This window comes from Peromyscus eremicus, chromosome 7 (genome assembly GCF_949786415.1).
Source record: "Peromyscus eremicus chromosome 7, PerEre_H2_v1, whole genome shotgun sequence".
In the NCBI taxonomy this organism is placed as follows: Eukaryota; Metazoa; Chordata; class Mammalia; order Rodentia; family Cricetidae; genus Peromyscus; species Peromyscus eremicus.
Genome location: NC_081422.1, coordinates 40,190,817 through 40,213,271, shown reverse-complemented (window position 1 = coordinate 40,213,271; position 22,455 = coordinate 40,190,817). Strand labels below are relative to the sequence as shown.

At 54.3% G+C, this 22,455-nt stretch overlaps 1 protein-coding gene across 1 annotated transcript in view; it reads left to right on the top strand.

Annotated features, from left to right (window-relative positions):
* Positions 1 to 22,117, top strand: part of Cep164 (centrosomal protein 164) — a 67,193-nt gene extending 45,076 nt beyond the window's left edge. The window contains exons 11-30 of the mRNA XM_059267748.1: positions 1,235 to 1,320; positions 2,888 to 3,031; positions 9,868 to 10,011; positions 10,094 to 10,322; positions 11,055 to 11,132; positions 11,323 to 11,454; positions 11,714 to 11,836; positions 12,961 to 13,104; positions 13,922 to 14,005; positions 14,120 to 14,188; positions 14,503 to 14,678; positions 14,928 to 15,051; positions 15,322 to 15,389; positions 15,789 to 15,996; positions 17,044 to 17,151; positions 17,798 to 17,909; positions 18,311 to 18,667; positions 19,518 to 19,584; positions 20,429 to 20,551; positions 20,724 to 22,117. Coding sequence (XP_059123731.1) covers positions 1,235 to 1,320; positions 2,888 to 3,031; positions 9,868 to 10,011; positions 10,094 to 10,322; positions 11,055 to 11,132; positions 11,323 to 11,454; positions 11,714 to 11,836; positions 12,961 to 13,104; positions 13,922 to 14,005; positions 14,120 to 14,188; positions 14,503 to 14,678; positions 14,928 to 15,051; positions 15,322 to 15,389; positions 15,789 to 15,996; positions 17,044 to 17,151; positions 17,798 to 17,909; positions 18,311 to 18,667; positions 19,518 to 19,584; positions 20,429 to 20,551; positions 20,724 to 20,820 — 2,673 coding nt within the window. The 3' untranslated portion in view covers positions 20,821 to 22,117. The remainder of the gene's footprint in view (positions 1 to 1,234; positions 1,321 to 2,887; positions 3,032 to 9,867; positions 10,012 to 10,093; positions 10,323 to 11,054; positions 11,133 to 11,322; positions 11,455 to 11,713; positions 11,837 to 12,960; positions 13,105 to 13,921; positions 14,006 to 14,119; positions 14,189 to 14,502; positions 14,679 to 14,927; positions 15,052 to 15,321; positions 15,390 to 15,788; positions 15,997 to 17,043; positions 17,152 to 17,797; positions 17,910 to 18,310; positions 18,668 to 19,517; positions 19,585 to 20,428; positions 20,552 to 20,723) is intronic.
* The last annotated feature ends 338 nt before the right edge of the window (positions 22,118 to 22,455 follow it).

Genomic DNA, 22,455 nt, shown 5'->3' with positions numbered 1-22,455 from the left:
GCTACAGGCGCTGAGAGGTACTCACAGTCGGCGTTGCTAGTTTTAATGTAATTTGGGGGAGCTGGGTTTTAGTACAGACCTTGCCCTTCTTACCTACCCAGATGGCAGTATCAGATCAAATGGTAGGGTTCAGGCTGCCAGAGGAGAAGTGTGTGTGTGTGTGTGTGTGTGTGTGTGTGTGTGTGTGTGTGTGTGGTGGGCAGAGGGCTGGGTCCCCACTGGGGAAGACAGTGATCTGTCTCCTGCCCCACCTCTCCCGATGACCCCTGAGTCCCAGAGCAGACAGTGCTTTGGTGAGAAGGGCCAGTCCTAGAGGGGGACCTGGTGCTGCTGTCACAGAGCTTTTCTTTCCTCTCTGTCTGAGGGAGAAGAAGGGAGAGGAGGGACTGGTGTTATGTTTATGTGTAGGACATTACACCCTCATGACTTTACCATGCCATAGTTCGGGGAGGAGGCACTTGAGGCAGGATGTTCTGGAACAAAGAGTGGATTCCAGGCTGACATCACCACTACATTTCTTTAGGAAGTATTTGAAATCATCAAAGATTGCCTTTTTTTTTAAGACCAGCTTGCTAAATTTGCCTAGATACCCAAGATGTGAAATAACATTTGGGGGTTTATTTTCAAATGAATGCTGTAATACCAGACTGTAGGGCAGTGGGGGTGGGGGGGGCGTGCTCATTGTCTACTGATGACGGTTCATGTCCTAGAATGGACCAGTGGAAGGAATGCCACTGTCCTCCCCAGAGTCAGACGGCACCCTCCAGTTTGGGGCATAGCCTCCCTTGTTCCACCCAGATCCTGGTGCTTTGGAAGTCTTTCTTTCTGGCGTGCTTGCCCATTTTATTTTGGCACCCCTGTACCGCCGGCCCTGGTGGCCCAGGCCTCAGTGAGTTTAGGGTGTCCCTGGAGATCATTGCCTTCTCTTTGCAGCTAGAAGTGCGGGCTCCAGGCAGCAGGCCAGGCTCTTAGGTCCCCCTGCCCGCCATCTCTGGCTCCTCTCTATGTGTGCAGTGACCATATTATTTATCTCCAGTTCCAGCTGTGGGCCAGTGGCTTAGCTAGAGCTTAGGAAGCTGCATCCTACAGCAGACAGACATGTTTTGTGTCTCAGTGGCTCCTGTCCTCTCAAGACATGCATAGTGCACCCGTCGAGCATTTGACTCAGCAGGATAAGAGACTCTTGCAGTGCATAGCTCTCTAATGCGTTTCTTCCCTGGCTTCTTGCTTGCAGTCCCAGGAATTAGGCCAAGAAGAACAAGATGGCAGCCAGTCCAGCAGAGCCGAGCCGCAGAGCAAGCATTCCCAAGTCTCTGAGAGGTACAGTGGGAGGCTGCCTCAGGGATCCAAGGCATTCTGTGTCTTCAGGGTGGTGTGGGCTTGGGTAGAATTCCTGGTCTTTATGGTTGACGTTGGCTAGTTTGCCTTTGCTGGAGGACAGATGGTGCCCTGGCTGGAGGGCAGTACAAGGTGTGTGTGTATATGGTGTTGGGGTATTGGGGTAGTATACTGTGACAGGAGTGTGAAGTGTCACTTGGCAGGACTCTGCACATGGTCCTTTGGTGAGTCCAAGGACTCTGTCCTCTTTATTGGTTTGGGCTGATTAAACTGGATTAAGCTGTGTGTATCTGGTCATGAGACAGGGCTGAAGTGGCCTGTTGGATGTCTGGAGAGCCACGTTCTTAGGTACTGAAGCTCAGCATTCTGAGCCAGGGTTCTTCCTGTGATGATACAGGTGGCTGTGGAGAGAGAGAGAGAGAGAGAGAGAGAGAGAGAGAGAGAGAGAGAGAGAGAGAGAGAGAGAGATCCTGTGATGGTAGAGATGGCTGTGCAGACTCTGTCTCTGTCTCTTTCTCTCTCTCTCTCTCACACACACACACACACACATGCACACATGTTCCCCTGGCCTCATCCCATAAAAGCAGGAGGGCTGCCACCCAGGAAAATGAAGGGTAGTAGTCATCTCTTCCTGGGTCTGAGGATGCGGTCTGCTCTCTTCCTTCCTTGCTGTATTCAGTGATGCTTCCAGCATTGGCTATTGTCTGACCACTTGAGTCCGGCGTCTCCTTCCCCATTTATTTTTATTTTTAGATTTATTTTATGTGTGTGATGTTTTGCCTGCATGTATGGCTGTGCACCGCATGTGTGTCTGGTACCTGAGGAGGTCAGAAGAGGGTGTTGGATCCCCTGGAACTGGAGTTACAGATGGTTGTGAGCAGCCATGTGGATGCTGGAGATGGAACCTGAGTCTTCTGAAAGAACAAGTGTTCTTTTTCACCGAGTCGTCTCTCCAACCTAGCCTTGCTCCATTACAATGTTCTTATTTGATTTTTAAGTGTGCATGTGTGTATCTCTGTGTGTGCATGCATGTGCACTCATGAAGGTGAGTTCCCACAGAAGCCAGAGGTGCCGGATGCCCTGGAGCTGGAATTACAGGCAGGTTGGAGCCATCTGACATGGGTGCTGGGAATTGAACTCGGGTCCTTGGAAGAGCAGTATGTGCTCTTAACCACTGTGCCATCTCTCCAGGCCTTCCTTTCCCCATTTTCCCTTAATTCTTTCATCCCTCCCTGGCCCCAGTGATGGTGGGTTCTGAGAATGGACAAATGTGTGAAGGTGTTCAGCTGCTGGACCAGGCAGATGCAGCAGGGCACTGAGAACATGGCTGTAACCCTGCAGGAGGGGGCTGAGGAGGAGGCTGTCCTGCTGCATGTGTGACTGCTGTGTCTGAAGCCTCTGTAAGTGTGGGGTGCAGCGACTCCTGTCCAGTGGAGGAGGTGCACACTGTACCCACACACTGTATGGGCTCTTCTTGTTTTCCAAGGGAAGGCCTGCCCCTGCTCCTCTGGCTGCCCTGACCAGCTTATCATTCCCCATTTCTGTCCAGGGAGCAGCTCCAGAGTCCCCTTCACAGCCAGGCCAGTGAGGAAGGGCCTCTGCAGACCCTGGAGGGGCAGCCTGAGTGGAAGGAAGCAGAGGAGCCTGGGAAGGACTCTGTAGCCAGCCCCAGCCCACTGGCCCCCCTCCAGAGGTAAGGATGAGGAAGAAGGGTCCCTGAGGGTGGTGGCCCCTCCATGTGTCATTGTAATCGGGAGGTATAGTGGGCCTGGAGACGGGACGAGAGCTGTTGTAGACACTGCGGCCAGAGCGTCAGGAGGAGAGCAGCAGAGGCTGGGCGGGGCTGATCGACTCCTTCATAGTTCTCAGTCTACAGCTGAAGTTAGGGTAGCCAGCCTGATGGGGGAGCCATGGGATGGCCTGAATAAGGGTGCGCCTCCTGGAGGGCAGACCACTACATTCCTGCTGGGGGACCCCTTTCAGCTCCTTTCTTCTCATCAACACTTCCCACTGTGCATTAGCCCACCTCTGGTCTCAAACGGAGCTGGAGCACCGTTTTGTCCCAAGCCCAGCCAGAGGGCAGTGCGGGGGCGGACGGGGTGGGGGCGGGGGGGGGGAGGGGCAGCTGGACCTCCTCAAGCCAGATGGAAAGACCTTCCTGTCCCGGACTGGTCCAGAGCCCAGGGTGTATTTGCCAGTGCCTTTGTTCTCCTGGCAAGAAGATGGTGGTCTTAAGATTCATACAGTTGAATGAGCCACAAGGGAAGCTGAGCTGTAGCAATTTCAGTCAACAGCATCCATTGAACACCTGCTGTGTGCAGTGTTTTTTGGGTGATGGGACCATCTCTCTTCCCATGCGGGTGGGAATGTCTGGTCTTCACTTCAAGTGACATAGAAGAGGCTGGGAGGGATGGGGATGGGGGAATGGGGATGCCCTCCTTGTCTCCACCTCAGCTCTTTGACCCTGAATAGGCTCTAAGTGGAGCTCTTCCCTCCCTACCAGCTCTAACACAATTGCTTCTTTATTGCTTACAAGGGAGCAGGTCCTGAGCCCACCTGCTTTCCCTGAGAGGGCTGAGGAAAAGCACTCCCAGGCCGAAGAGCTGGGCCTTGGGCAGCAAGAGGCTGAGGAGCCTGAGGAGAAGGTGGCAGTCAGCCCCGCCTCACCTGTCTCTCCAGAGGTGTAAGGGCCAGTTTTGTGTGTCTGTCCTGTCTTCCAGTGTATGGACTGCTTGAGTGCCCATGCCCTTTGAGTGGTGGCAAGGAATGGAGTGAGGGGTGAATGCATCCGTGGTGCTCTGTGTGCAGCTTTGAGAGCTCCACCAACCATCAGTGGTCCTTGCCAGGTCTGAGGGCGGCTGAGGGGAACCTTGTGTCTCATGAACAGGAGCCAGGAGAAGTGTGTTCTCTCCTCCACCGAGGACTAGTTTTCTCTTATAACAAATATGCCTCTTTTAGAAAGGAGATGGGGCTCAGGGTGGGGAGGGGACTTGCTGGTGAGTCACAGAGTGAGCAGGCTTGCCCGCTAGAGCCCTGACTTTTGACTTCAGGCCTGAGGTAGCTGTGCCCGGCTCTGGGATTTCTTCATTTCCCCCAGTGAATGAGGGCTACAAAGGACCCAGGGCTGTCGAGCAGACAGTTTTTCTGCGGCTGACTCACTGAGAGCTGCCCAGGCCAATGAGCTCATTGTCTCAGGTCTCCATCTCATCCTCTAGCCCTGCTGGAGTCACGTGGCCGTACAGCAACCACAGCTTTTCAGACAGTGAGCTGTCCTACAGTGACAGATGTGGCTTTCTCAGCTCTCCTGGGAGACTGTGGCCCAATGGGTCAGGGCGCTGTTCATGAGGACAGGAACTGAGTGTGGCTCAGAGGGAGGAGGCTAGGTAGAGGTCAGGGGGTGGCCCCAGGCCCTCTGTCGGGAGGTCAGAGGCTTGGCTCAGCTCCTTAAGACACCTTGGCTGCCCAGGGCCTGACTTCGTGTTTCTTCCTGTCTCAGTGATGCCGTCCCTTCTGGGGTTTTCAGACCTTTGACTGGCCCTCGGGCTCAGTGTGTCCTATCTGCAGGAGGAGCCTGCTCTGCTTTCCTTGAGTCTTTTCCAGTAGGAACTGGTTGCTTTTCAGAGTGGTGTGGGAGTTCTGCATCTGGCAGCTGTGTCTGAAGGGTTAGGCAATAGACTTCATTGCCTGCATCTTTTTTTCGAGACAGGGTTTCTCTGTGTAGCTTTGCGCCTTTCCTGGAACTCACTTGGTAGCCCAGGCTGGCCTCAAACTCACAGAGATCCGCCTGGCTCTGCCTCCCGAGTGCTGGGATTAAAGGCGTGCGCCACCACCGCCCGGCAATTGTCTGCATCTTTTGTTAGCATTTGCGGAATAGTAAATGGATCCAAGCCACTGGCTGGCTGTGCAGCTCAATGGTAGAGCATTTATTTACCTAACATAAGCAAGGTCCTAGTTTAGTCCCCAGTACTACTACAGAGAGTCGGGGTATCTGGCTCTCTAGCTTAGCAGTAGTACCCCTACTTCAGAATGCTCCAGGGGAGCACCTCTCCCTCCCTGCCTCCCCACCTTGCTCACCCCTGTGTATCTCTGAGCTACTTGAAGGCCAACCTGAATGATTAGGCTCCCTGGTGCCTCCCCTTTGCCTCCCATGACTGGAAACTGGGTCTCACGGAGACTGATACCTGAGCGGTTGGCCTAGAAACCAGACCCACCTCTTCTTCCCGAGCCCTCGCCTTCCCCTTAGCCCTTTGCGGCATCATTCAGTGCTTTAGACCCAAGCAAGGTGTTCGGGATAACCAAGTCTTTAAACTAGGGAGGCAGGAAGCAGGCATTTGCCTGTGTGTCAGGCGTGCAGGCAGGTTCACTGGTGTGTGTAGCCTGGGCACGTGTGGTCTGATGTCCCATCTTCCTGCAGCATCTGTCCCTAGGGCTACACACAGCTCCGCAGCCCACAAGGGAGGCAGACATTAAAAGGTACTGTTGCTGGGAAAAAAGATGCTTTCTGCCAGGGTTGGAAATGAGTTGGAGGGTTGATGAGGCAGAGAGCTGGGAGGGGAGGCCCTTGTGGAGGGCCTATTCTCAGAGGAGGTAGCAGCCATGTTGCTATATCTGCCATCAGCTGGCTGTGTCAGGGGACTCAGGAAGCCAGGACGTGGAAGAAGGGAGGGGACGGAGTTGGGAGCAGAGAATTGAGAGCATGGCTTAGGGGTGTTTTCTCAGTTCTGATTTTAGGAATAGGGAAGGACAGGTCTTGACGGCATTTCAGAGATGTCACAAGCCTTTTCTGTCTTTCTCTCGCTAGTCTCTGCGGGCTACAGTCGGATTCTTCACCCTGTTCTCCTCTGCCATTCTGAGCTGTCCCCTCCCGCTGCCTCCCATCTGCCACACTGCTGAGCTGGAGGGAGGGGGTTTTAGGGCTCTCAGTCGGGCTGGCTAGCTCCCTGTTTGACTCTGAAGTGGTTCTTGGATTCAGGTCCTGCCCGCATGCTCCCGCTGCATTGCGTCATGGCCGGTCTGCGGTGCCTGAGCACATGCTGAGACCGGCTGGAGTGTGATGCTCAGGGACCCGGGAGTGCATATGCCTCCTGGCTTTTAAGGAAGTAAAATCCTTTATCCTGATACTCTTCATGACTCTCTAGACATAGAGTCAACTGATGCCATTGTCTCCTCTTAACAGTCCTCTGTGCAGTCAGCTTCGCTCAGAGTTTCTCCCCATTTCCAGACATTAACGTAACCATGAGCGGACGGAAGCCTTTGACCACATTTGGCTCAGGGAAGCACTGGCTCCCTTGGTAGCAAGGCAGGGAGCTTTGTAGCGTCTTCTGAGATTCTTCTACGTTGCCTTGGCCTCTGCTTGGTTTGGGAGGCAGAGAACAGACTCTGGGACCTGTTTCTGAAAAGAGCCTTATGTAGCAGGCAGAGCTAGTGGGGGCATTGAGACAGGGTTGTGAGCCATGCCCAGGGAGAGCCCATGAGGGAGAGACAGGGTTGTGAGCCATGCCCGGGGAGAGCCCGTGAGGGAGAGACGGGGTTGTGAGCCATGCCCGGGGAGAGCCCGTGAGGGAGAGACGGGGTTGTGAGCCATGCCCGGGGAGAGCCCGTGAGGGAGAGAACTTCCCTCTCTACTCTGCCAGTTCTCCAGCCACCTCTCAGGCCACAGCCTCTCAGGGCTGTTATGGGCTGTCCCCCTCCAAGGATCCTGGACCTTATCCACTCCATGAGGCCTGTCCCATAGGACAGACTCTCACTGTGTTTTGGCCAGCCCCTGTGTGACCTGTCTGGGGCTCCCTGTCGGAGTTTCGGTGTGATGTTGTGTAGCTGTGGGACTTCGGTGGGCACTAACACTGTGGTGGTGAGCTGCCCCTCCCCGATACAGGCAAACCACAGAGCCTGCAGCTCCCCAGAAGCAGTTCTCAGAGGCTGTCCTGAAGGCCATGGAAGAGGCCGTGACCCAGGAGCTGGAGGAAGACCAGAGGCCGCTGCTGGAGTTGCAGAAAGAGAGGCAGAAGCAGCTGGAAGAGAGGCTGTGGCGAGAGGAGGAGGAGGTGGTGCGGCTTCACCAGCAGAAGGAGAAATCCCTCAGGTCTCCTTCCACCCATGGAGGGGTGTGGGGAGGGAGGGGCACCCTTTTCCTGTGCTGGCCCGTCTGGTACACCACAGCCTCACCCAAGTGACTCCTAGAATCCTTTCCCAGAAACTTGTGCTGGATGGCATTAGTTATCCAGGGAAAGCATCTCCGGCCTGGCTCCTTGGGTGACAGGGAGACTGGAGAGGTAGCCCTTCAGCTGGCCTTTCTGCACTAGACTAAAAGCAGGGTTCTGCCCGGAAGGAAAGGGTGAATGGCTCCCAAGAGTGTAGTAAGCAGTGTGCCACAGCCCTCGGCCAGGAAAGCTGCTTCAGAAACGTGTGAAGGTCCTTTGTTGACAGTTCGATGCCAAAGCTTGTCCTTTTAGACAGAACACTCAAGAGCTGTTGAAAGTTACTATTTTCAGACCAAAGATAGCAAGTCTATGCTTAATTTTGAGGAAACAAAACAGATAACCATCATCATCATTGTGGGAGGTCAGGTTAACCTCTCATTAGCCCAACACAGGTTCCCTGCCCCAGCGTCCACCCTCTGTCACGCCTTCTTGGGCCAACTAAAGGCCAGGGCGCAGCCAAAGAAGGCTTACCCTAGAATATAGCATCTCTAGCACTGTGAGGCTGCTCCTAAGGGCCCTAAGCTTGTTTTGGAGACCAGGGTGCTGGAGGTATCTGCCCCAGGGCCTAGAACACGCTAGTTGCTCCCTAAATGGCATTTCTTGTTTTAATTTTGGGTTGAAATGTATAGTTTTAGCCAGCGATGACAAAGTGATTTCTCTGAGGGTAAGAGCCTTGTCTGGCTCTCCTAGAAGCCTTCAGGAGACTTCTGTTTCTCTTTCCACACAAACTGTCCTCCTCCTTGCTGCTGACTGAGAAGTCAGGCAGGCTCTGGCCCTTTTGTTAGGTGTAAAATGGAGAGCTTGGATTGCTCCAAATTCCCCGTCACCCCTACATTCATGTTGGCTGTGTAAATTTTGCCATGGAAAAAAAGACAGGGTTTTGGGGGAGTCCAAAAGGAAGGATTTGTACTCTGCTCAGATTTTTTTTCTCATTATGGAGGAAAGCAGTGATATCAGTAACTTGAAGTAGGAAAAGTACTAAGTCTGTTTTGGCTTTGGAATTCACTACAGACCTTTTCAAAGAGGTTGTCTTCTGGTCTTCTGAGTCATGTTTTTCTTAGGGTTGAACTTCCTGGATGCACTGTACACATCCACTAGTCTTGTAGGGTCTATGTGAGGAGTTACCCCCCAAAAAGATGTCGTTTCTAAAAGCAGAGGTATATTTGCTTCAGGTGAAATGATGGATATCATTGGTCAAATAAAGTGCCTCTTGTGGACATTTAAGGCTCACTCATAGTTTGGGACTAGGTGATAAGGCTCGCTCATAGTTTGGGACTAGGTGATAATTGTGCAAACCCAACACATTGATTGAGCACCATTTTACGTCTGTTACTATATTCTGTGCTTGATACAAAAGACTTAAAGACAGTATCATTAGCCCGCTGTGGTGGTGGAAGCCTGTAATCCCAAGCACTTGGGGGCTGAAGGAAGAAGGATCAGGCGTTAAGGCCACTTTTGGCTACATAGGAAATCTGAAGCCAGCCTAGGCTACAGGAGACCCTTGCCCCCTTCCTCCAAAGAAGGCAGGATTCTTTTTTTTTTTTTTTTTCTTCTGGCTTTTCAAGACACGATTTCTCTGGGTAGCCCTGGCTGTCCTAGAACTCACTCTGTAGACCAGGCTGGCCTCAAACTCACAGAGATCCACCAGCCTCTGCCTCCTGAGTGCTGGGATTAAAGGCGTGCACCACCACTGCCTGGCAAGAGGCAGGATTCTTGCTCTGAAGAAATTCCCTGTCTTGCAAGGAAAGCAGGCAGAACAGATTAGTTATGAGGTACCGTGAGGCATGGCACACGGCAGCTTGTGCTCGGAAAGGCCTGCATGCAGACTGTAAGGGGAAGGTGAACTGAGGAACTTGCATGCTGGGCAATGAATATGGTTTTGTCAGATCGAAAAAAAGGAATTCTTGGCTGAAGAAGCAGCATGAGCCACCAGTGAAGGGGCGAAGAGGAGGGTAGTGAGACCTGGAGATGGTGACACGTTTGGTGTGCCTAGGATAGAGCCTGATGACTGAGGAGTGAGAGATGTGAGCCTAGACATTGGCCCCCGGGGTGGTCGTAACCTTCCTTGAGTGAATACCTTCTCCAGGGGATAACCTGTAGGTGGAGGGGAGCCCTGGACCAAGCAGCCTGCCGTCTGCTTCCTGTGGCAAGGGTGAATGGAGTTTAGGTCCATGAGGAACCAGCATGTGAGAGGTTGACTGATCTCTAATACTGAGGGTGGTTTGTAGGGAGGCCGTAGGCCCGTAGAGGCAGGCGGAGTGCACGGGTCCTGAGTACAAGAAAGACCTCTGTGGTCGCTCTCACCAGCCTACCTTTCCTTTTCCCTCAGCCTCCTGAAGGCACAGCTGCAGAAAGCTGCTGAGGAGGAAGAGGCGGAAGAGGAGACTCGGCTAAGAGAGGAAGAAAGGCAGAGGCTGGCCCGCCTCCGGGCCCAGGTGCAGTCCAGTACGGAAGCATTTGAGAACCAAATTAGGTGAGTCTGCTCTGGGAGCTGCCTGGCCTGAGGAGATGGCTTGAGTACACAGGCCTTTTCTCATTCCATTCTGTCTGCCCAGAGCCGAGCAAGAGGCCGCCCTGCAGAGGCTTCGAGAAGAATCAGAGACCCTCCAGAAGGCCGAAAGAGCCAGTTTGGAACAGAAAAGCAAGAGGGTGCTGGAGCAGCTGAGGGAGCAGCTGGAGGCCGAGGAGAGGAGTGCCCAGGCCGCCTTGAAGGCGGAGAAGGAGGCTGAGAAGGAGGTGGTGCTGCAGCAGCTGAGGGAGCAGCTGGAAGGGGAGAGGAGAGAGGTGAGCGAGCCAAATGAAGTCGCGTGTAGAGCATGAGACGGGCTAGCTCCAGGTTGGGGTGCAGAGGGGGAGCTGACTTTCTGAGCCCATCGTGTGGACCCACCCTACTCAGGGCAGGTGCTCGTCCTGGTCTCTGAAGCGGATGTACAGGGAAGTGTCCAGTGGATTTGGGGAGCTTTTGTTATTGAGCTGCGGCCAGAGCAGCGGACTTGAGAGAAGGTGCTGTTCCCTGACTTCTGATCTGGAATAAGAGGCTAGCCCTTTGCACAGGTCTCCTTTCCTCCATTTCTCCTTCTGCCATCACATCAGCCTCCAAATTAAAGACTACAGTAACAGGCCACGCAGAACTTTTCCTTTGGTGAGAGAGCTTTGGTTGTTAGACACCCAGTGATCTGGATCAGGTTCCCAGAGAGTCTACTTTGACCTCTCTCTGGCCTGGCCTGGCTCTTCCTCCCATGGGTTTGTGTATGCACCTGTGGGCTTGCTCAGAGTCAGGATGGAAGGAGTGACCTGAGGTTTACTGAAAGGCCCCTCTACCGTGGCCTTGTCCTACCCCTCTGCCAGCTGCAGACTTTAGGGGCTGAGTTATTTTAAAACAGAAGTGTCCCTGTGGTTCTCCTTGGCCCCTTGTTTACAAAGAACAAGGTGCTCTTCTGAACCCTGGTTTCCCATGGTCAGGACCTGGCCAGCGCCCTCCCCTGCTTCTCTCACAGGCTCTTTGCTTCTCCTCAGGCATTGGCAGGCCTCGAGAAGGAGCACAGTGCTGAGCTGGAGCGGCTCTGTTCCTCACTGGAGGCCAAGCACCGGGAGGTGAGAAGAGTATGGCCTGGTCTGAGGGGGCAGAGCCTGGGCCCTCAGACCCCTTCATGCTGGGTTCAGCCCCACCCTTCCTTCCCCCATAGGATGCTGGGATGGGTGCTAAATCTCTGGTAGTGAGTCCCTGCTTGGTGGCTCTGCTTCTGAGGGCCACACTCCCTTGTGTGTGCTGCTGTCTCCTTAGGTGGTCTCCAGCCTCCAGAAGAAGATAGAGGGAGCTCAGCAGAAGGAGGAGGCCCAGTTACAGGAGAGCCTTGGGCGGGCAGAGCAGAGAGCTCACCAGAAGGTTCATCAGGTGATTGAGTACGAGCAAGAGGTGAGTGCTGCTCTGTGTCAGCTCCACTAAGGTCTCTGGGCCCTCTAGCCCGAGTGGCCTCCGCTCCCTCAAAGCCAGGACCTTTGGTCCTTCCAGGCTCTTGTGTGCCCGTAGGGAGGGGTAGTGGTAATAGTCCAGATGTATGCATGCTTTGGTGCTCTGTGTGTGTGTTGGGGACACTTCATGTGTAAGACCTGCAGGTCCCCAGGCCTGTCTACTCTCAGTCCTGCAAGCTGGGTTCCTGCTCTCTTCCTTCCAGCTCAGCAGCCTCCTTCGAGACAAGCGCCAGGAGGTGGAGAGGGAACATGAGAGGAAGATGGACAAGATGAAGGAGGAACACCGACAAGTGATGGCTGAGGCCAGAGAGCGCTATGAAGCCGAGGTAGCTCAGTCCCCTCCCTGTCAGCACACAGAAAGATAGAAACACCAGCTGTTGTCCTTCGCTGCTGGCCGCCAGGCCTGGGGAGAGGCTGAGATCTGGAAAATCTCAGTTAGAGGAGATTTACTTCTCTGGCATCCTACAATAACAAGGCCATTGTTCTGCTTTTCTTCTGAAGCATGAGAAACCCTCATCCCCCAACAAGGGGCTCTTATTCCCCCAGGGTGGCTGTACTTGTTTAAATGGGAATGATTACTGATGGATAGATACCAAGCTTTTACTAGGTGCCAGGCACTGCTCTGAGCTCCTTAGCCATCCTCCTGCGTTCAGTCCTCGAAGCAGCCTTGGGAAATGTGCGCATCATCACCTTCATTTTGGAGAATGAGGCCGCCTTCCCAAGCTGTCTGACTCCACAGCTTTCAGTTTAGTCACTCCAAAACCATGCCCCCAGGGTGCCTGGAATTTCAGGACCACAAGGAAAAACCAAGAGCCAAACAATAGCTGGATATTATCTGCCTGCATTAGTTACTTTCTTATGTTGTTGCTGTGTCAAACTACCTGACAAAGACAACTGGGGGGGGGGGGGTGTTCAAGTTACACTCTTATTATGGTGGGGAAGGGGCTTTCCTCTTATTATGGTGGGGAAGCCTTGCGCAGAAACATGATGCAGTCGGCCCCATTGTGTCCACAGTCAGGAACCGGGGGCTGAGTGCGGACACTCAGCTCCAGTTCTTGCTTTAGTCTGAGTCTCAGCCCATGGAACGGTGCCGCCCACATTTAGGGTGGGTCTTCCCACCTCAGCTAACCCAATCTAGAAAATCCCTCACAGACATACGTAGAGCCTGTCTCCTAGGTGATCCCAGGCTCTGTCAACTGGACAGTAATAGTAACCATCTCGTTATCCTTCTTCAGCCTAGAGGTGGGGATGCTCCATGACTTGAGTGGACCCCAACTCAACTTGGCTTGCTCCCGTTGGGGGTGAACAGCAGCCTCATGACAAAACTTGGGGAGCTGACAGTGATCTTCATCGATCTCACTGGTCTAACACAGCAGGAGTTGGGGAGACTGATTTTGGGGGTGTTAGGAGCCACTGTAGGTTCCCACAGGCGGCCCCATGATCTTTTCAGGAAAGAAAGCAGCGGGCTGAGCTCCTGGGGCACCTGACAGGAGAGCTGGAACGCCTGCGCAGGGCCCATGAGCGTGAGTTAGAGAGCATGAGGCAGGAGCAGGACCAGCAGCTTGAGGACCTGAGGCGTCGGCACCGGGATCAGGTGAGGGCCTGGGGTGGGGCCGGTGCTTACACACTTCCCATGCAGGCTAGGAAGCCTTGGGTGCTGATCCAAGAGTTGCGGGCCAGAGTCTGGCACCTTCAGGAAGGGGATCTCAACCCTGGCTGTGTCTACGAGTCAGGGTATCTTTGCTCCTTTGTTTTCTGAGCCTGGGAGTAGACCCGGTCCTGGATAGGAGAGGTCAGACCATTTGTCTTTCTCTTGGGGATGCCCCACCGGGACTCGGCAGGATGTGGCATGCTGTACGCTGGAAGGATGCAAGGACAGGGAAAGAGGAAGCCAGCATGAGTCTAGAGTTGGGTGTGGCATGCTGGGTTCTGGATCTTTCTCCTATCCCTCAGCTAATACCTGTAGCTAGAGTTTTCCTGCCTTGCCCACAGTTAGGACAAATCTTTCTCACCTGCTAGTCCCACAGCCACTCAGACCCGACCAAGTAAACACAGAGACTTATATTGCTTACAAACTGTATGGCCATGGCAGGCTTCTTGCTAACTGTTTTTATAGCTTAAATTAATCCATTTCCATAAATCTATACCTTGCCACGTGGCTCGTGGCTTACCGGCATCTTCACATGCTGTTTGTCATCGTGGCGGCTGGCAGTGTCTCTCTGACTCAGCCTTCCACTTCCCAGCTTTATTCTCCTCCTTGTCCCGCCTATACTTCCTGCCTGGCCACTGGCCAATCAGTGATTTATTTATTGACCAATCAGCAACACACTTGACATACAGACCATCCCTCAGCTAATACCTACCGTTCACCCTTTCTACACCATGTCTTTCTCTCTGCCATACTTTGACAGGAAAGGAAATTACAAGATTTAGAGGTGGAGCTTACAGCCAGAACTAAAGATGTCAAGGCCAGACTGGCTCAGCTGGATGTCCAGGTAAGGGAGGGCGATGGCTAGATCCACCTTGCCTTGGGGAGGGGGTTTGAGCACAAGGCAGGCTCCACCTCAGTCTTGGGGTCTGCAGTCAGCCTGGGGCTTATCTCCCTTCAGGAGGAGAGTATTCGCAGAGAGAAGCAGCTACTCCTGGATGCGCAGAGGCAGGCTGCTCTGGAGAAGGAGGTCTGTTTGCCACCCTGTCTCTCTTGTTTGCCCCCCCCATCTGTTCACCTGTCCTGTACAGGCCCCCCTGGGGTCCTAAGACTGTGTTGGCCAGTATCATGTTTCCCAGTGGACCTGACTTTCGAGCCTTGGGGAGTGGAGCTCTGGTGGCAGACCAGGAGCCTACAGACCCCAGATCCTAGAGACAGTGGCTTCAGGGGCTCTCGCTTTCAACCCTTCTTGTTGTTTTCTGTCCCCCACACTTCTGACGCTGCCTGCACCTCACCTTCTCCCCACTGGGTCTGTGGGCGTTCTTATCTTTTCCTCTGCCCCAGGAAGCCACAGCCACCCACCAGCACCTGGAAGAAGCGAAGAAAGAGCAGGCCCACCTGGTGGAGTCAAAGCGGCAGCTACGAAGGGTCATCGATGAGCTGCGTGTCCGGCGGGTGGAGCTGGAGTCCCAGGTGGATCTGCTGCAGACACAAAGTCAGAGGCTGCAGAAGCACGTGAGGTAGTGTGGGCACTCTGCTCCTGGCCAGCGGCCACCTCTTCCCCCTGCCCTCTGCCCTCTGCCCTCTGCTGCTTTTGGGCCCGTCTCCTCATGGACCCCCAGAGGGAGAGGGCCCAGCTTGGGACCCAGACAGAAGCGGCCAGCACGTTTCTGCTGCACTTCGTAGGGAATGGAGTACCGAGGCCCTGTGGGAGTGAGAGTGAGAGTCCCGGCCTCACAGCCCTCCTCCCGCTCTCTTCCTCACCACAGTGGCCTGGAGGCTGAAGTACAAAGGAAGCAGGACATGTTGAAAGAGCTGGCAGCCGAGAAGAATGCGCCGCCACATTTGGAGCCAGATCTCCACATTGACGACCTGAGGAAATCCCTTGGCACAGTGAGCCGGGGCTGAGGCCTGGGAGTGAGGGTGGGGGTTATGGGCGGGAGGCGGAAAGGTGGGGCATTTGGAGAGGACCTGGGCTCTGCTTTGTTTAGATCTAGCCTCCTTATTCTCCTTCTCCATCCTCTCCGTCACTCAGATGGTACCTATCTATAAAGAGCACCTGGGGACTAGAAGACCTGTTTCTTGGGCTAGGACACCGGGAGGGACTTCAGGATCCCTTTGCTTCTCCACACTCAGCTGGCCTTTTCTATTATGTGTCTGCAGAATGAGACCCAAGAGGTGTCCTCGTCTCTCTCCCAGAGCAAGGAGGATATCGACCTGTCCATGGATAGGTGAGTTTCCCTAGCCCATCGTGTGCCATGAATGAGTGCTTATGTCAGAGCTGAGGTGACAGTGACCATCAGTGGGGCTTGGGTCAAGGCATGACCCAGGGATGGAAGAGTCTTCTCTGCTAAGCTAATATCCTACCATTTGTGACCTTCAACACAGCATGCCGGCACCTGCTGGCCTCTAGTTGAAGATCAGACCCCCTAGGAGTGTCTAGTTACCCGAGTACAGGCTCCTGGGACAGTCTGCAGAGTGTCACACACTCTAGGTATCTAACAGTGATAGCCCAGCCCCAGTCCAGTAGCTCCTGTGTATGTATGCTCAGGTGGACATGTGCCGAAGAAGTGGCCCTGTGGCTTAGTGTAGCCTTCGGTTTTCCTTCCCCGCTCCCTGCTGCCCCACAGTGTCCGGCACTTCCTCTCTGCTGAGGGTGTAGCTGTACGGAGTGCAAAGGAGTTCCTGGTGCGCCAGACCCGCTCCATGCGGAGGCGGCAGACGGCACTGAAGGCCGCCCAGCAGCATTGGCGTCATGAGCTGGCTAGTGCCCAGGAGATGGATGAAGACCTCCCAGGCACCACGGTCCTGGAAAACGTGCGCAAGAACTTGGATGAGGTTAGGAGCAAAGAGGAGGGCCTACCAGCCTGTATTGGGAGGTCTGCGGGTGCTAACTTTCCTCAGCTGAACATGCTGGGGACTCCGAGATAGGCCACGTGGGCCCTGGGGGCATTTGCCTCATCATGGCCATACACCATGTGTAAACACCTTCTTAAATAATAAATTGTTTTATTTTCACAGTAATCATCTTTAATGAGTGAGGTATACAGGTTGAGGGTCCCTAACCCCCAAATCAATTCAAGCGGTAAAGTCCATGCAGATACCCCTAAATCTGAAAACTATAAAATTTCAGATATTTCTGAGGCCAAGCAGGTTGGAAATGGGATATTCAACCTGTATTGCCATTGCCATGTTCCTAGGTGAAAGATACAACCAATGTCTAAAATATTTCAAATCTAGTGTTCTCCTCTGCTACTCAGATACACTGGAGATGGAAGACCTTTGGATACCCTCAGTGTAAGGTCGAGTAGCTCCCCTGGCTGGCTTCTCTGACAGTCTGATTTGCAGTAAAAAGACAGAGATGCCATCATTACATGATGTTACAGATTTTTGTACCAGTCGAGGCCTCCATAGCATGGGTTCCCCTGGATCATGTCTGAACCTTTATAATTCTGATGGTGCCAAGATTGGTGAGGGACACATGCCCTGAGGCCTGAGTGCTGCTTAGCTTGTGGGCAACAGATAACAAGAGGCGTGTAGACACAAGGTGGGCTCCCCAGGGTGTGTCCGTTCTATCCCTGGGCACTTTCACTGCCTCGATTTATTCCTTTTGTTGGTGCCAAGGGCGATAGTAATAGCTAGCGGAGTGATGGTAGCCATTTGGTCCACAGCTGGAGGACTTAGCATCTCCAGGCATGGTTTTCCTCCCATAGCACACTGTCCTGTTAGTCCTCAGGGTCTGAGGGGAAGTAGCCATTCTCTCAGATGAGCAGCTGGATGGAGAGTTAAGGGATGTGTTTACAACCACCCAGCCATCACATACCAGAGCTGGAACTCTAGCGTCTGTGCTGAAACATTTTTCCTCCCCTTCCTCCCTGGCCATAGGAGCACAGGCACCTGGATGAGATGAAGTCAGCCATGCGGAAAGGTCATGACCTGCTGAAGAAGAAAGAAGAGAAGCTGAACCAACTGGAATCTTCTCTACAGGAAGAGGTATCACCCTGTGGCCACATAGCCCGGTGTGGCCCATCTCTCCCTCCCTCCTCTACTCCTGGGAGCCTTTATTTCTTCTGGCCTGGACTGGGGAGAACTGGACCTCTAGGGCTCAGGCTCTTGGCTGAGATAGCAGAGGCCATGGCTGTGTTGAAACGTCTGAGTGGATGATGTCTGTGCTGATGGTTCAAGGCATCCTTGGAACATCTGCTGCTTGGTCACAGCATTCGATTCTGTGAATGTCACAGAATTGGGGACTAGCCCTGTTCTTCCTGCATGGTTCCAGGAGAGGTGTGACTAAGTGTGGCATCAAGAGTGTCTCTTCCTTTCCCGAGACTGTGTGAAATCTCTCCATGCTCCAGGTTTCAGTTTGGGAGCAGGGACACTCAGATGGGGGGACCACAAGGAGGATGAAGGGGTTCCTCTGGTCCTGGGGGTCCATATGGACTGCTTCACAGGCAGTTGGGTTCTCTTAGCTCAACCTCTCTACTGAGGCAGACTTTGTGGTATGCCTCTCCTGGGGTGCCTACAGAACACTGGACCCCAGAAGAACCTCCTCATCACGCCTCAGCCCTCACCTACCACAAGGCAGGTGGAGTGAAAACACATGAGAGGAACAGTGCTAATGGCCGCTTCTCCCTGTCAGGTCTCTGAGGAGGACACTCTGAAAGGATCCTCTATCAAGAAGGTGACCTTTGATCTCAGTGACATGGAAGACTTGAGCAGTGAGAGTTCTGAGTCCTGCCCCCTGCCTCATAGTGAGTGGTGGCGCACAAGGAAGCCGGGGAGGGAGAGGTGGAGTGAAGCCCAGTGTTGTGGAGAGCGAGGAATGTGGGCGCCATATTCCAGTGCCCTCCCCCAAGCCCTGCATTGAGCCTGTGTCTGGATGAGGTACATCATCAGAGCTGGGTCTGCAGATGGAGGGACGGAAGGGCCAGGGATCCTTGCGGTGGTCTCTTCTCTCCAGGCCTCCTGTAGCCACCCACTCTTGGCTGCTTTGGCCTGAGGTTGGGCCAAGGACCTCGTTTTTCCTTTTGTCTATGTCCTTGGGCCCCTTGTCTGGGACCCAGAAGCCCTGCGTCCATCCTTTGTCCTGCAGTAGTCGGATACTCAAGTGCCAGCTAGATCCTGAATCCTTTGCCACATCTGCCTCTTTCAGTCACCTCGACCCCAAGTTCCGCGGATCCCAACAAGATCCATTACCTGAGCAGTTCCCTTCAGCGGATCAGCAGTGAACTGAATGGTGTGCTGAGTGTGCTGGGCAGCCTCAACTCCCAGCCACCACCACAGGTCCTCAGCAGCCAGCCCCCGCCTCCACTCTTCACCTCCTCGCTCCGGTCCTCCAAGAACGCCCCTGCCCCTGCCTACTCCCTGCCGACCAAGTCCTCACCCTCATCGTCTGTGACATCCACGTCCACCCAGTGGGCCTGGGACCCAGGACAGGGCACCAAGCCCTCCTCCTCGTCGAAAACTGTGGATGATTTCCTGCTGGAGAAGTGGCGCAAGTATTTCCCTTGTAGGTCTCCACGCCCACATGCATCTGGTTTCTGGGTGGAGCCTTCCTGTCTCTCTCCTTTACCCCTGTGCCCTCTCTCATAACCATCCTTCCTGTCTTTTTCCTTTGCTCACCCCTTACCTCCCTCCCTTTGGTCTGTTGGCTCTGTCAGTGGGGCCCTGGTGAAGGAAGACCTTGCTGTGGCCTTACATCCAGAGGCCCTGTGCTAGGATGTCTTACACTGAGCTTGCGCTGTGCAGAGCTTTTATTATCAATGCGAGAGCTAGGCAGAATCTAAAAAAGTCTTTGGTGTCATCCTAATGTCTGTCACTGATACAGTACACCATCACACACACACACACACACACACACACACACACACACACACACACACACCCCTCTTTAGTCTGTATTGTAGTTCTCTGAGGTAGTAGTTATTTTCCCCATTTTATAGATGAGTAAGTTGAGACTCAGTGAGGTTTAGTAATAAGCTTCAGAGTGCTCTGTGAGTGGGTGAGTCACGTACCAGGTGTTGACTCTGTACTTATGACCCCTTGGCCCTGGCTTCTGCTCTGGGGCCCATTCCTTGTTGAGGAACACAAGTCATAAAGACAACCATTTGAGGAAAAATGTACAAACGTTTTCTGTCTCAGCCCGAATCAGAAATCAGACTTTTAGGATCAAAGTAAACAGGACAGTTCTTGTCTGTCACCTGTCCCACCCTCAGCACAGAAACTTTCCCTGCCACTGTTGTTCTGGGGACGTCCGTCTGGGGCTGCAGGAGGTGTGGGTGGTGGACATGGAAGTGGCCCGCCGAGGCTGGGCTGGCTCAGCTGGCTGACTGCTGCCTCTGAACCCCTTACCGTTCCAGCTGGCATCCCGTTGCTCAGCGGCTGCCCTCCCCCACTGGAGAACAAGCTGGGCTATGTGTCTGTAAGGTGAGCCTCACAGTCAAGATCCTCTGTGTCCCATCCCCCCCCCCCGTCCCCCCCCCCCCCCCCCCCCCCCGGGCAGGTGGCACCGGGGACGGGTGGGCGTAGACCTCAGGGTCCTGTGGCCCCAGGAGCCCAGGCAGGTTCCCAGTCCAGAGTCACCTGCGTCCTGCCTTCATCTGAGCAAGTGAACAGTCACGTCCCTGCTGCTGAGGCTCCGTGGGTATGGGGAGGATGCTGTCCACAGGCCTGTGAGGAGAAAGGAGCCCGAGGTGAGACCCTGCTCTTCCGACGGCCCCACTAGCCCTGGAATCTGGCCCGTCTTTGCCGTTGAGCTCTTTGTCTGGTTGCTGTGGCCCCTTCTTCTCCAGCGCCTGCTGAGCAACATCTGGAGTGAGAGGGACACCCCATGGGGGAGACAGACAGGCGGTTATTTAGTCCTGTTATTCATTTCCTATCCATCTTATTCTATGCCAGATATTCTCTCCTCCCCACCCCCAGCCCCAACTGTAAATCCCACAGCCGTGTCTGCTCTCTGGGCCAGCACCTCGGCCGACAGAAGGAAGTTTCTTGTGGAGACTGGCTGAGGACAGACAGATGTGAAGGTCTTGAGTAGATTCTGCATCAGATGCCCCGAAAGGGGGTGGAGGGCAGCCCCTGCCTTCCCTTTGGGGAGCTGATGCTCGCCTCACCAGAGGAGGACCTTTGAATTGCTGGAGGCCTTACAGGGATGCTGCTGGGCCAGTGAGAGGAAGAGGCAGGGGGTGCTTGGCTCAGTCACACACTCCATCCACTTCCGGCCTGCTCTCTCCTCCTCTCCTGCACTCTCAGCTCTCCTTCTCTCCCCCAGTGAGCAGCTCCACCTCCTGCAGCGTTCCCATTCTCGAGTCCCCAGCATGGACAGTGTCAGCGTCCAGAGCATGATTGAGTCTAACCGGAAGTGGCTGGAACATTTCAGGAATGACCCCAAGGTGTATCCTTTGAGCTGGTCTCCAAACCCTTGCCTCTTGCTGTTGCAGCAGCTGACCGGCTGGGTCCGCCACAGGCCTCTGATGTCCGAGGAACATCCTGGTGGGCCTTAGTCCCTCCCTTAGCACTTGCCTGGGCATGCTCAGCCATCCAGTTTTCCTTCACTTTGTGGCCAGACAGCTCTTCCCCTCGGTGCCCAAACCGACAACCACCTCGAACTTACTGCAGCTGGGCCTAGATGAGAACAACAGACTGAATGTGTTTCACTATTGAGCCCCGTGGGGGGCCAGGGCAGCGACCTCCTCCTCTACACCAAGTGCCTGAGGCGCCCCAGCACTTTATTTCCCTCTGATCAGGCATGTGTGCTCCACCCAGGACTTGGAGGAACCACCGGGTGGGTAGGTGGAAAGCCCAGCAGGACTGTAAGCAACCACACATGCTTCGTTCGCCCAGGACTGTCCTGAGCAGGAATATTCGGACGTCGGCAAGCTTCTGCGTCGAAGTGGCTGCTGAGGACTTCAGGGATGTGGCCACCTTCAATCAAAGCAGCTGCCTTGGGAGGCCCAGGGAGTCTCCTCGGAGGCTGGGTTCCTGGCCTTCGGGCCCTGCCGAGGGCTCTCATGGCGGTGGAGAGTGTGGTCCTTTGTCCAGGACAGTCCCCTAGCATGGCTATGCCCTGGAACTCGGCAGTGCTGGGCCCGTAGCTGTCTTTCTGATACCTCAGCCCCATAAGGGCCGCATCACTTCCTCTCTTTTTGCCTTTTTTTCTTTTTTAATGTCTGCTTTTGACTATCTCAGGTTTGGGCTCAGCTGCCTGAGTCCTGCTGGAGTTGTTAGAGGGCCCCATGTCCTGCTCTTCTCCCTCAGCCAGCACCCGGCTTTCCTCAGGGCGAGCAGCCTTCCCTCCCTTAGGATGCCCTCTGGAGCTCGCCCTTGCTCTCAGGTCTCACACACCCATCTCTCCAGGAAGCCAAAAAGAAAGCCATAGGAAAAGACGGGCATGACTTCTGCTCCGTCTTGATACTTCTCTTCCTACATCCCTCGTGTACCTGTGAGCCCTGTTTCCATCGGGCCTTCTACCTGGGCCACCCCCACCCACCCCAGTCCAACTATCAACCCTTCGCAGAGCTCGGTGGAAGGGCTGACTAGTATCTGGTACTGGCAGGGGCTGTCTCGGCCAGTTGGTGCTTCTGGCACAGCCTCTGCAGCCGCACGTCCCCCAGCGGGCTCTGGAGGCCACGTTCTCGGCATCTGTCTCGTTGTTTCAACAAAACGCCCTCATCTTTCTTGTCTTGAGAAGCCGCGGTTGCCCTCGCCCCTGCAGCCCACAGAATCCCACTCTCACTGCTCATCGCTCATTTCTTTGCCATGGAGTAAGACACGAAGAACCAGTTGGCTTTTACCCTCTCGATATTTTTTAGTCATCAGCCGACCAGACACAGGAAAAGTCCGTTTTGTTATCTGTTCCACTCCGTGTGCCTTGAGAACAGCTCGTGTGGTACAACCAACCCCGGTGACAATCCTGGGCGTTTTTGCATCTATTAAATCTCTGCAAGTCGGTTTTCTATAAGGCTGTCCTGTGAATGTGTTGGTCTCTTTGGAGGCCTTTGTGTCCTTCCTTCTGAGGGAAAGGGGGAGGGGACAGTGACTGGGTGTCTGATTTATTCACCCAACAGTGTGGAGTTCGGTACAGGCGTGGTCTGCTCCTTTTTATGGGTGACAGAAACAAGGCTTGGGCCCTTGGTAAGGTGTAGAGTCCTGCACGCCATCCCCCTCCCCCAGAGCACCCTCAGCCCTACAGCTGCCGCCAGGTCCTCAAGGAGTACTCGCTCACATTCACTGTCTACCCCTTCTCTGTTTCCCACTTGCTAGGCTGGAGACCCCCGGGGCTCTTTCCCCCCAAAGACT